General features: G+C 41.6%; 1 protein-coding gene across 8 annotated transcripts in view; it reads right to left on the bottom strand.

Annotated features, from left to right (window-relative positions):
* Positions 1-13,369, bottom strand: part of LOC112228038 (supervillin) — a 153,133-nt gene that overhangs the window by 47,442 nt on the left and 92,322 nt on the right. For all 8 annotated transcript variants that reach the window (XM_024393172.2, XM_024393165.2, XM_024393166.2 and 5 more), the window contains 2 exons: positions 9,520-9,745; positions 1,021-1,153 (listed from right to left, as the gene is read on the bottom strand). In XM_024393172.2, the coding sequence (XP_024248940.2) occupies positions 1,021-1,153; positions 9,520-9,745 (359 nt within the window). The remainder of the gene's footprint in view (positions 1-1,020; positions 1,154-9,519; positions 9,746-13,369) is intronic.

Raw genomic sequence — 13,369 nt, 5'->3', positions numbered from 1 at the left:
AATACATGCAAACAGAAGGAAGACAAATAGATAGAATAGGAGAAATGACATAGAACATGCATTGGTTCTTGTAGGCTAAAGACAAGATACAGAAATGACAACAAACCTGCATTAGATTCATATCCTACACTTCATGTTTGCCAAATAAATGTGCAAAACCACAACGGATATGTGATATCAATTAATACAATTCCTGATACTGCTCAGGAAGTTATCTTGACCAGAATACCGGATTTAAGGAAATGATGCCAACCTTAATCTGGTCTTCATAGTATTACATTTACTTGAAAACTACTGTACAATGTCTTCAGAAGACACACATAGATAGCCTAAGTTCCTTGTCTAAATGGCTTACAGAATATGGTATAACAGTGTAAATACAGTACTACTGATATAGGCCTACTACTCGTTTCCAAAATCAAAATAACCACCAATGACTATCATATTTGAGTGTAAGTGCAGTTTAAGATATGCACAGCAATTCTGGCCTTAATAAGCTTATAAGCTGGGATAAGAAGCATGCTTTATAAGTGATTCTAACATGACTGAGATGAAAAGGAAAAGACATACAGACACACCCACACAATATCAATGACAATACACAACCCCTCTGTTTAGAGATATCCACAACTGTGTCTTGATATGAATTTACAACGAGTTCATATTAAACCAACAATTTAACTTTATTTATGTTTCATTGATACCAGTTAAAGGTGTCTAAAGGCGATAGCTGAAAGAAGCGACAACATCTGCACATAGCAAAAGGATTCATTCATTCAGACAAGTGTTCTTACAATTTCCCCTTTTGGGATTACTTGATTAGAAAAGTAGGAAGCAAATTAAGGTGTTTGTGATTTCCCCCCAAAATATGCCTTAACTGCCTGATTGACTCTTTCATTACATAAAAGTGCCAGCCAAAATACTTTAACCATGTGCTTGTGAAGAGTCTTTAGTAGGGGTATAGTTTTCTGTTGATAAAGGAGCGTACCGTAGAGTATATACAGTAGTGAGTCAGGTTACCTTCTTCTTGAAGCTCTGCTCCACCTCCCATAGCTGAGCATGATGTTCTGACACGGCCACCTTCACCACATCCTGCTTCCGATTAATCCTGTTCCTCCAGTCCTCCTCGCCACTCTTCTTCAACAGGGCCAGCCTGGAGGGGGGTTGGGAGAGAGATGTCAGTCTTGGTCCTGCCAAGGGGGGTACCTTTGTATAACACAAAGACACACGTAATACAGCATGCACAGTGGATTGTTTGAGCCACCTGTCCAATAAAAGGTCAATTGGATCAATGACAAGGAGCTGTGAGAGATGGATGATAAACCATTCCCCTTATGGTCTCAGCTCAGTCATAAAGTTATTTAGAATTTGGAATCTTGCTCCTATTCTACAAGGAGCCAATCAGAATGCCGGGAAGGTCTGGATGCTTAAACGACTCTGTTTGGGTTTAGTGCGTATCCTCCAAACGTATGAAATGGCAACCTATTCCCTATATAGTGAACTACTTTGACCAGTAACACAATCAAAAGTAGAGCGCTATATATGGAATAGAGTGCCATTTGGGACACAGGCGCACAGAACAGAGCTGAGAATAAATAGAGCAGGTCAGACTACGGGCACAGCGTCAGCATCAGCCATGGATCTGGACCATAGCTACACACACTGATGGTGACGGTCAGTCATGATGGAACCCGAGTTGGGAGTCTGCTGCCAATGTTTGAAGAGCTGAAGGAGGTTCTTCTTATAATCATCATCAAAGTAAATAGTCAATTGTACCATTGGCAATGGAGATATTATATAGACTTCATACACTACATGGCCAAAAGTATATAGACAAACCTTCAAATGAGTGGATTCGGCTATTTCAGCCACACCCGTTGCTGACAGGTGTATAACATCGAGCACACCGCCATGTCATTTTCATAGACAAACATTGGCAGTGGAATGGCCTTACTGAAGAAATTAGTGACTTCCAATGTGTCATGGGATGCCACCTTTCCAACAAGTCAGTTTGTCAAATTTCTGCCCTGTTAGAGCTGCCCTGGTCAACTCTAAGTGCTGTTATTGTGAAGTGGAAGTGTCTAAGCGGAAAAGTGGTAGGGCACAAGCTCACAGAATGGGACTGCAGAGTGCTGTCATGTGTTGCAACACTCTACCGAGTTCCAAACTGTCTCTGGAAGCAACATCAGCACAAGAACTGTTCGTCGGGAGTTTCATGAAATGGGTTTCCATGGCCAAGCAGCCGCGCACACAAACAAGCCTAAGATCACCATGTGCAATGCCAAGCATTGGCTGGAGTTGTGTAAAGCTCGCCGCCATTGGACCCAAACAGTGGAAACACATCCTCTGGAGTGATAAAATCACGCTTTGCCATTTGGTAGTCCGATGGCTGAATCTGGGTTTGGCGGATGCCACCTTTGGGATGAATTGGAATGCCACCTGGGAGCCAGGCCAAATCGCCCAACATCAGTGCCCGACATCACAAATGCTTGTGCCTGAATGGAAGCAAGTCCCCGCAGCAATGTTCTAACATCTAGTGGAAAGCCTTCCCAGTGGAGGATGTTGTAGCAACAAAGGGGGGACCAACTCCATATTAACGGCCATGATTTTGGAATGAAATGAGCAGGTGTCCACATACATTTGGCCATGTTGTGTAAGTAGAAATACTGTAGTCAGCAAATTAAATGAAGCTACAAACGGGCACATACTGTAACCTTTAAATATACTACATAGTGCTGACAAGTAAAAGCAAAGCTATAATCCCCTAAGACTGTTAAATGTCTAACTCCTACTGTTCCTCCTCACACCTACGCTCCTACTAAAATTATTATGGATTATTACCACTACGATTTTGTTCATTGATTGCCATGATCATTAGTATCTATTTATCCTGGTACTGCTCACTATTAGTCCTGTTCACATGTATACGTCGACAACTCAATAGCCCATAATGATCAAATGAAAAACGTGTCGAATATGAAATCCAGAAAAATCTAATTTTACATACATAAGTATTCACACCCCTGACTCGATACTTTTTAGAAGCACCTTTGGCAGCGATAACAGCCGTGAGTCTTTCTGGGTATGTCTCCAAGTGCTTTCCACACCTGGATTGTGCAGCATTTGCCCATTATTTTTTTATTTATTCTTCAAGCTGCGTCAAATTGGTTGTTGATCATTGCTAGACAACCATTTTCAGGTCTTGCCAAAGATTTTCAAGTAGATTTAAGTCAAAGCGGTAACTCGGCCACTCAGGAACATTCATTGTTTTCTTTGTAAGCAACTCCTGTGTAGATTCGGCCTTTTGTTTTAGGTTATTGTCCAGCTGAAAGGTGAATTCATCTCCCAGTGTCTGGTGGAAAGTAAACTGAGCCAAGTTTTCCTCTAGGATTTTGCCTGTGCTTAGCTACATTCAGTACATTTTTTATCCTGAAAAACTCCCCAGTCCGATTACAAGCATACCCATAGCATAATGCTGCCACCACTGTGCATGAAAATATGGAGAATGGTACTCAGTAATGGGTTGTAATTGGATTGCCCCAAACATAAAATGTATTGCTTTGCCACATTACTTCAGTGCCTTGTTGCAAACAGGATGCATGTTTTGGAATATTGTTCATCTGTACAGGCTTCCTTCTTTTCACTCGGTCAATTAGGCTAGTATTGTAGAGTAACTACAATGTTGTTGATACATCCTCAACTTTCTCCTATCACAGCCATTAAACTGTGTAACTGTTTTAAAGTCACCGTTGGCCTCATGGTGAAATCCCTGAGCGGTTTCCTTCCTCTCCAGCAAGTTAGGAAGGACGCCTGTGTGTGTCGGGTGTGTCGATACACCATTCAAAGTGTAATTAATAACTTCAACATGCTTTTTTTTGTTACCTCTTACTCGTGAATGGGACATTAGAAAGGGGTTGAATACTTATTGAGCCAAGACATTTCAGCTTTTCATCTTTAATTACATTGTAAAAATTTTGAAAAACATAATTCCACTTTGACATTGTGGGGTATTGTGTGTAGGCCAGTGACAGAATCTCAATGTAATCCATTTGTTATTCAGGCTGTAACACAACATGTTTTCTTATGTTTTCTGTATTATATTTATACGTAAATGATTTATTATACTATATTAATATTGATTACTGCACTGTTACAAGTTACGCATTTCACTGTATCTGTGCATCTGACAAAACTTTAACTTGAAGGCAAACATTATACTGTAATCAGAATCACATAAATCCAGATCATAGTCACAATGGGGCGGTTTCACGGACACTGATTAAGCCTGGCCCATCGGGCTCTGGTCAAAATGTGTGCACTATATAGGGGATGGGGTGCCATTTGGGACACATCCCTAGTAGGAGACAGGACATAGTTGTCATAAAGCCTGGGTCAGTGGTACCCCTCTGTTCCTCTCAAAAACACCCCTATGTCCCAAATGAGTGGGCGTACAATGGTGGATGCATCATGCACTTCATGGATGATTCAAGAGGACAAACTCAATTTTGCACACACACACACACACACACACACACACACACACACAGACACAGTTTTGAAAGGACGAGGTGGATTTACACGCTTCCGTGACAGGAACACACACAGACACACACAGCTTTTGCTAGTCGTTGGAAGCAAATGTTGTTCCATTAAGTCATCAATCAATTTAAAAGCCAATCAATGGCCAGCTTGTTGACATGGAGAACAGATAGAAACATGCTTATCTAATTGATTGGATGTGCAAAACCATCACCGGTCTGTAATACTGCCGGATCGGAAACATTCCTGTTCCTTGAACTAGATTTAAAAATCACGACTCCACATATTCTGCATTCCCCATTTGCTACAGAACATGACAAAACAACACTGACTACAATTGACAGCTAGTTACAGTAGTTCATAGAGACTAGTGTATGTAAACTACTGACCCACTGGAATTGCGGTACAGTGAACTATAAGTGAAATAATCTGTCTAAACAATTGTTGGAAAATAACTGATGCCCTAATCGACTTGCCAAAACTATAGTTTGTTAGAAATTCATTTGTGGAGGTGTTTAAAAACAAGTTCTAATGACTCCAACCTAAGAGTACGTAAACTTCTGACTTCAACTGTACCTGTCTATATAAGTGCATGTCAGAGCATAAAACCAAGTCAAGAGGTCGAAGGAATTGTCCATAGGACTCCGAGACAGGATTGTGCACAGATTGCATTATTGAAGGTCCCCAAGAACACAGCGGCCTCCATTCTTAAAATGGAAGAAGTTTGGAACCACCAAGACACTTCCTAGAGCTGGCCACCAGGCCAAAATGAGCAATCAGGGGATAAGGGCCTTGGTCAGGGAGGTGAACAAGAACCCGATGCTCACTCTGACAGAGCTCCAAAGTTACTCTATGGAAATGGGAGAAGTTGTCCGGAAGGACAACCATCTCTGCTTCACTCAAACAGTTAGGCCTTCATGATAGAGTGGCTAGACGGAAGTCACTCCTCTGTAAAAGGCACAACAGCCCGCTTGGAATTTTACAAAAGGCACCTAAAGACTCTCAGACCATGATGAAACGAAAAAATTGAACTTTTTGGCCTGAATGCCAAGCATCACGTCTGGAGGAAACCTGGCACCATCCCTACGGTGAAGCATAGTGGTGGTGGCAGCATCATGCTGTGGGGAGGTTTTTCAGCGGCAGGGACTGGGATGGTAGTCACGATTGAGGCAAAGATGAATTTAATAAAGTACAGAGAGATCCTTGATGAAAACCTGCTCCAGAGTGCTCAGGACCTCAAACTGGGGCGACGGTTCACCTTCCAACAGGACAACAACCCTAAAAACACAGCCAAGACAACACAGGAGTGGCCTCGGGAAAAGTCTCTGAATGTCCTTCATTCCGGGCAGAGCCCGGACATGTACCCAATCGAACATCTCTGGAGAGACCTGGAAATAGCTGTGCAGCAATGCTCCCCATCTAACCTGACAGCGCTTGAGATGATCTGCAGAGAAGAATGGGAGCGAATCTCTAAATATAGGTGTGCCAAGCTTGTAGCGCCATACCCAAGAAAACTTGATGCTGTAATCGCTGCCAAAGGTGCTTCAACAAAGTACTGAGTAAAGGGTCTGAATACTTATGTAAACGTGATCTTACATTTTCTAATTTGTTTATAAATTCTCAAACATTTCTAAAAACCTATTTTTGCTTTGTCATTACGGGGTATTGAGTTTAGATTTCTGAGAGGAAAACAATAATTTAATACATTTTAGGCTGTAACGTTACAAAATGGGGAAAAAGTTAAGGGTTTAAGAATTCTTCCTGAAGGCACTGCATTTAAAATCATATATAAAATGTAATAATATATAAAAACAAACTCAGCAAAAAGTCCCTTTTCAGGACCCTGTCTTTCAAAGATAATTCATAAAAATACAAATAACTTCACAGATCTTAATTGTAAAGGGTTTAAACACTGGTTCCCATGCTTATTCAATGTACCATAAACAATTAATGAACATGCACCTGTGGAACGGTCGTTAAGACACTAACAGCTTACAGACGGTAGGCAATTAAGGTCACAGTTATGAAAACTTAGGACACTAAAGAGGCCTTTCTACTGACTCTGAAAAACACCAAAACAAAGATGCCCAGGGTCCCTGCTCATCTGCGTGAACGTTCCTTGGGCATGCTGCAAGGAGGCATGAGGACTGCAGATGTTGCCAGGGCAATAAATTGCAATGTCTGTACTGTGAAACGCCTAAGACATTGCTACAGGGAGACAGGATGGACAGCTGATCGTCCTCGCAGTGGCAGACCACGTGTAACAATACCTGCACAGGATCGGTACATCTAAATATCACACCTGTGGGACAGGTACAGGATGGCAACAACAACTGCCAGAGTTACACCAGGAAGGCACAATCCCTCCATCAGTGCTCAAACTGTCCGCAATAGGCTGAGAGAGGCTGGACTGAGGGCTTGTAGGCCTGTTGAAAGGCAGGTCCTTACCAGACGTCACTGGCAACGATGTCGCCTATGGATACAAACCGATCGATTTGGAGGTGAAGGGTCAGTCATGGTCTGGGGCGGCGTGTCACAGCCTCATCAGACTGGGCTTGTCGTCATTGCAGGAAATCTCAATGCTGTGCTTTACTGGGAAGACATCCTCCTCCCTCATGTGGTACACTTCCTGCAGGCTCATCCTGACATGATCCTCCAGCATAACAATGCCACCAGCCATACTGCTCGTTCTGTGCATGATTTCCTGCAAGACAGGAATGTCAGTGTTCTGCCATGGCCAGCAAAGAGCCCGGATCTCAATCCCATTGAGCACTACTGGGACCAGTTGGATCGGCGGGTGAGGGCTAGGGCTAGCCCCAGAAATGTCCGGGAACTTGCAGGTGCCTTGGTGGAAGAGTGGGGTAACATCTCACAGCAAGAACAGCAGTACTTAATGCAGCTGGTGGCCACAAAAGATACTCACTGTTACTTTTGATTTTGACCCCCCTTTTGTTCAGGGACACATTATTACATTTCTGTTAGTCACATGTCTGTGGAACATGTTCAGTTTATGTCTCAGTTGTTGAATCTTGATATGTTCATACAGATATTTACACATGTTAAGTTTGCTGAAAATAAATGCAGTTGACAGTGAGAGGACATTTTTTCCCCCCTGAGTTTATACACATTACCGTTCAAAAGTTTGGGTTCACTTGGAAATGTCCTTGTTTTTTTAAAAGAAAATCACATTTTCTGTCCATTAAAATAAGATCAAATTTATCAGAAATACAGTGTAATTTCTAATGTTGTAATTATCTACATAGGCGTACAGAGGCCCATTATCAGCAACCATCACTCCTGTGTTCCAATAGCACGTTGTGTTAGCGAATCCAAGTTTATAATTTAAAAGGCTAATTTATCATTAGAAACCCCTTTTGCAATTATGTTAGCACAGCTGAAAACTGTTTTTCTGATTAAAGAAGCAATAAAACTGGCCTTCTTTAGACTAGTTCAGTATCTGGAGCATCAGCATTTTTGGGTTCGATTACAGGCTCAAAATGTCCAGAAACAAAGGACTTGCTTCTGAAACTCAGACTATTCTTGTTTTGAGAAATGAAGGCTATTCCATGTGAGAAATTGCCAAGATACTGAAGATCTCATTCAACTCGGTGTACTACTTCCTTCACAGAACAGCACAAACTGGCTCTAACCAGAATAGAAATAGTGGGAGGCCCCGGTGCACCACTGAGCAAGAGGACAAGTACATTATAGTGTCTAGTTTGAGAAACAGACGTCTCACAAGTCCTCAACTGGCAGCTTCATTAAATAGTACTCGCAAAACACCAGTCTCAACGTCAACAGTGAAGAGGCGACTCCGGGATGCTGGCCTGCTAGGCAGAGTGTCTGTGTTCTTTGGCCCATCTTAATCTTTTCTTTTTATTGGCCTGTCTGAGATATGTCTTTTTCATTGCAACTCCGCCTAGATGCCAGCATCCCGGAGTCCAGCAACATCGCACAGACATTGAAGAGGAGTGGGTCAACATTCCACAATTCACAATCAACAACCGCGCTGCATGAGGCAAATGTTGGTTTCTCCAGATACTGTCTTTCTGATGGACACCCCTACCTTTTTTCTTAAAAGATATCTGTGGCAAATAGATCTAGGTCTGTTTTCCAATTCATGTGAAATCCGTAGATTAGGTCCTAATGAATTTATTTCTGATTTCCTTATATGAACTGCAACTCAGTAAAATCTAGGAATTTATTGCATGTTGCATTTATATTTTTGTTCAGTATAATTTCCTCCTTATCAGAGAGATGAGGGATGGGGTTAGAGCTGAGCAGCTCTCTCTCCCTCTTCTGACGACCATCACTGCGGTCTTCCTCCTTGGGTGCTCACAGCTCTAACCAACCAACCGACCTACCGCCCAAAACAAATCCCTTTAACTCACGTCAAAACGCACCCAGTGCTGCCTCGCTTTCTCTCTTGCTCTTTCCTTCAATCTGTCTTGCAACCTACATTCCACAATGAGAGTCAAGGTAAGTCTCTAACTCTCTCGAACATACTAATAAGGACAAGAAAATAAAACACTACATCTTATCATTTTGACCTCATGACCTCAATGTGTCTGTTGCTGTCCCATCTGACAGACAAACAAACAGGACTACACTGCATTCAAAAACACAGCCCAATCAGACAATGATTCAGAGAATGTCATATGCTCACACACATACTGTACAAAGAATGACCAAAACTGCCTTGCCAAAAATGATTCATTACACTTAGGATCATGTATCAATACACCCAGTCACTACAAAGATACAGGCGCCCTTCCTAACATAGTTGCCGGAGAGGAAGGAAACCGCTCAGGGATTTCACCATGAAACCAAAGGTGACTTTAAAACAGAGTTTAATGCCTGTGAAATGGGAAACCGGAGGATGGTGAGCAAAACATGCTGTCTAGAGACAACTGCCTAGATACAAAAGGCTTTCCCTAATCAACCAGGGTTTCTTTGATAAGAAAAAGAAAAGGAACTCACCTGTCTTTGATGGACATCTGTCTAGCCGACATGGCTTCTGAGAGCTCTATGTCCTCTTGCTCAGACTGGACCAGGCTGTGTGCGTGTCCCAGACCACTGCTGCCGTCCGTGTGTGTGTCCGCCCCGCCCAGCTCCCGAGCCTGAGGCAGCAGTGTGTGTGGAGAGAGAGATGCACTCCTTAGCTGCTCTGCTGCTCTCGATGATGACACACTAGAGTCTGGCAGCTCTGCACACACACAGGAAAGCGTTAGTAGAGCTCCCCTAGCACAATCATGTTTGCAAACACACTTATCAAAAATCTCTAAAACAGCTGTAGAAAAGCGTAACACTCTCACAATGTTAAAACCATCCGCCCTGTTGCTCTTCTAGTTGTGTACAGCGAACCTCCCTCTACAGAAGCCACACCATAAGAGAGTCTCTCGCTCTCGGCTGGTCCGTGCCCTAACAGGCTGCGAGAAAAGCCAAACGCTGATACAGACTGACAAGACAAAACAGGGGAGAGCTTGCTAGAGTCTGCGCCCACAGTGAATTGTCAAATAAGGGAAAGCTTGAAAACCACAGACACTGCGTGTGAACATAATTCATAGACACACAGGAAGTTTTTTTTTGATGAGAGAGATACAGCATCTCTGGTATATCTGCAGCTTAACACTTAAGTTTACACTGTGTCGTACGTAGTATTGGCTATGTTGATGTTTTTTGCGAGTAGTCTACCTGGATTTCATTTACAACAGGAGCCATAGTGGGAGTACCAAGGGGGAAATACATTTATTTGATTGAGCTAATGTGATCTGTCAGATGGTCGGCATCGGAAATAATTTCATAACTCTCTCCCACAAACACACAGCCAAGCGATGATCAGAATTATTGGCACCATTGATAAAGAGGAGCAAAAAAGACTATGAAATAAATAAAACAAATACTATTTGTTTTATATTTTATGCTGAAAATTATACTTATACAATTGCTCAGAGAAATAGATTGTGTATAAGTCATAAAAACAAATCTAAAAAACATTGGGGTTAAAATGATTGGCACCCCTGTTTTCAATACTCTATCACCCTCCCGTTACGAGGATAAAGACAGCGAGCCTGTTTCACAAAATAATGAGATTGGAGAGCATGTTGGGAGAGATGTTAGACCATTACTCTGTAGAGAATCTTTCCAGATCCTTGATATCCTTTGTTTGTGCTTATGGATTGCCCTCTTCAATTCAAACCATAGGTTTTCAATGGGGTTTAAGTCCAGAGACTGAAACAACCCTTCCTTCCTCCCTCACACTCTTTGACCTTTTGAAGTTTTGTTGTGTTACAGTCTGAATTTAAAATGGATTACATTTAGATTTTGTTGCTGGCCTATACACAATAGCCCATAATGTCAAAGTGGATTTTTTTTTTTTTTTGGTACAAATTAAGCTAAAATGTATTGAGTCAATAACTATTCAACCCCTGTGTTATGGGAAGCCTAACTACGTTAAGGAGTAAACATTTGCTTAACCTGTCACAAAATAAGTTGAATGGACTCACTCTGTGTGCAATAATAGTGTTTAACATTCTTTTTTTTATGACTACCTCATCTCTGTACCACACAAATTATTTGTAAGGTCCCTAAATTTCAAACACAGATTCAACCACAAAGACCAGAGAGATTGTCGCAAAGAAGGGCACCTATTGGTAAATGGGTAAAAAAAAACACAAAAAAAGTAGACATTGAATATCTCTTTGAGCATGGTGAAGTCAGAATTTACACTGGTGTATCAATACACCCAGTCACTACACAGATACAGGCGCTCTTCCTAACTCAGAGAGGAAGGAAACCGTTCAGGGATTTCACCATGAGGCCAATGGTGACTTTAAAACAGTTAGAGTTTTAATGGCTGTGATAAGAGAAAAGCTGAGGATGCATCAACAACATTGTAGTTACTCCACAATACTAACCTAATTGACAGAGCGAAAAGAAGGAAGCCTGTACAGAATAAAAATATTCCAAAACATGCATCCTGTTGCAACAAGGCACTCGAGTAATACTGCAAAAATAATGTGGCAGAGAATTCACTTTTTGTCCTGAATACAAAGTGTTATGTTTGGGGAAAATCCAATACAACACATTACTGAGTACCACTCTCCATATTTTCAAGCATCATGTTATGGGTACGCTTGTAATAGTTAAGGACTGGGGAATTTTTACAGATAAAAAAAAATAAACAGAGTGGAGGTAAACACAGACAAAATCTTAGAGGAAAACTTGGCTCAGTCTGCTTTCCACCAGTCACTGGGAGATGAATTCAGCTTTCAGCTGGACAATAAATGAAAACAAAAGGCAGAATCTACACAGGAGTTGCTTACAAAGACAGTGAATGTTCCCAGGTGGCCGTGTTACAGTTTTAACTTAAATCTGCTTGAAAATCTATGGCAAGACATGAAAATGGTTTGCAGAATTTAGAAATTAATAAAATGGGCCAATGTTGCAGAATCCAGGTGTGGAAAGCTGTTAAAGAGACTTACCCAGAAAGGCTCACAGCTGTAATCGCTGCCAAAGATGATTCAAACATGTACTCTCAGGGGGTTGAATACCTTTTTAATCAAGATATATTTGTTTACAAATGTTAGCATTATTCTTCCACTTTGATAATTTAATCCCACCTTTTACTACAACAAAATGGAAAAAGTTAAAGGGTGTGAATACTTCCTGAAGGCACTGTATGTATGCATGTACAGTTGAAGTCGAACGTTTACATACACTTACGCTGGAGGCATCGTTTTTCAACCACTCCACAAATATCTTGTTAACAAACTATAGTTTTGGGAAGTCAGTTTAAGACATCTACTTGTGCATGACAGAAGTAATTTTCAGAAGTTTACATACAGTAAGTTGCCTGAGCCTTTAAACAGCTTGGAAAATTCCAGAAAATTATGTCATGGCTTTAGAAGCTTCTGATAGAATAATTTACACAATTTGAGTCAATTGGAGGTGTGCCTGTGGATGTATTTCAAGGCCTACCTTCAAACTCAGTGCCTCTTTGCTTGACATCATGGGAAAATCAAAAGAAATCAGCCAAGACCTCAGAAAAAGAAATTGTAGACTTCCACTAGTCTGGTTCATCCTTGGGAGCAATTTCCAAACACCTGAAGGTACCACGTTCATCGATACAAACAATAATACTCAAGTATAAACACCATGGGACCAAGCAGCCGTCATACCGCTCAGGAAGGAGAAGCGTTCTGTCTCTATAAGAGATTAACGATACTTTGGTGCGAAAAGTGCAAATCAATCCCAGAACAGCAAAGGACCTTGTGAAGATGCTGGAAACCAAGTACAAAAATATCTATATCCACAGTAAAACGAGTCCTACATCGACATAACGTGAAAGGCCGCTCAGCAAGGAAGATACCACTGCTCAAAAAACTCCATAAAATAGCCAGACTATGGTTTGCAACTTCACATGGGGACAAAGATTGTACTTTTTGGAGAAATGTCCTCTGGTCTGATGAAACAAAAATAGAACTGATTGGCCATAAATGACCATCATTATGTTTGGAGGAAAAAGGGGAGGCTTGCAAGCCGAAGAACACCATCCCAACCGTGAAGCACGGGGGTGGCAGCATCATGTTGTGGGGGTGCTTTGCTGCAGGAGGGACTGGTGCACTTCACAAAATAGATGGCATCGTGAGGAAGGAGAATTATGTGGATATATTGAAGCAACATCTCAAGACATCAGTCAGGAAGTTAAAGCTTGGTCGCAAATGGGTCTTCCAAATGGACAATGACCCCAAGCATACTTCCAAAGTTGTGGTAAAATGGCTTCAGGACAACAAAGTCAAGGTATTGGAGTGGCCATCACAAAGCCCTG

This window comes from Oncorhynchus tshawytscha, linkage group LG29, assembly GCF_018296145.1.
Source record: "Oncorhynchus tshawytscha isolate Ot180627B linkage group LG29, Otsh_v2.0, whole genome shotgun sequence".
Taxonomy (NCBI): Eukaryota; Metazoa; Chordata; class Actinopteri; order Salmoniformes; family Salmonidae; genus Oncorhynchus; species Oncorhynchus tshawytscha.
This window is presented reverse-complemented; position numbering and strand designations above follow the sequence as displayed.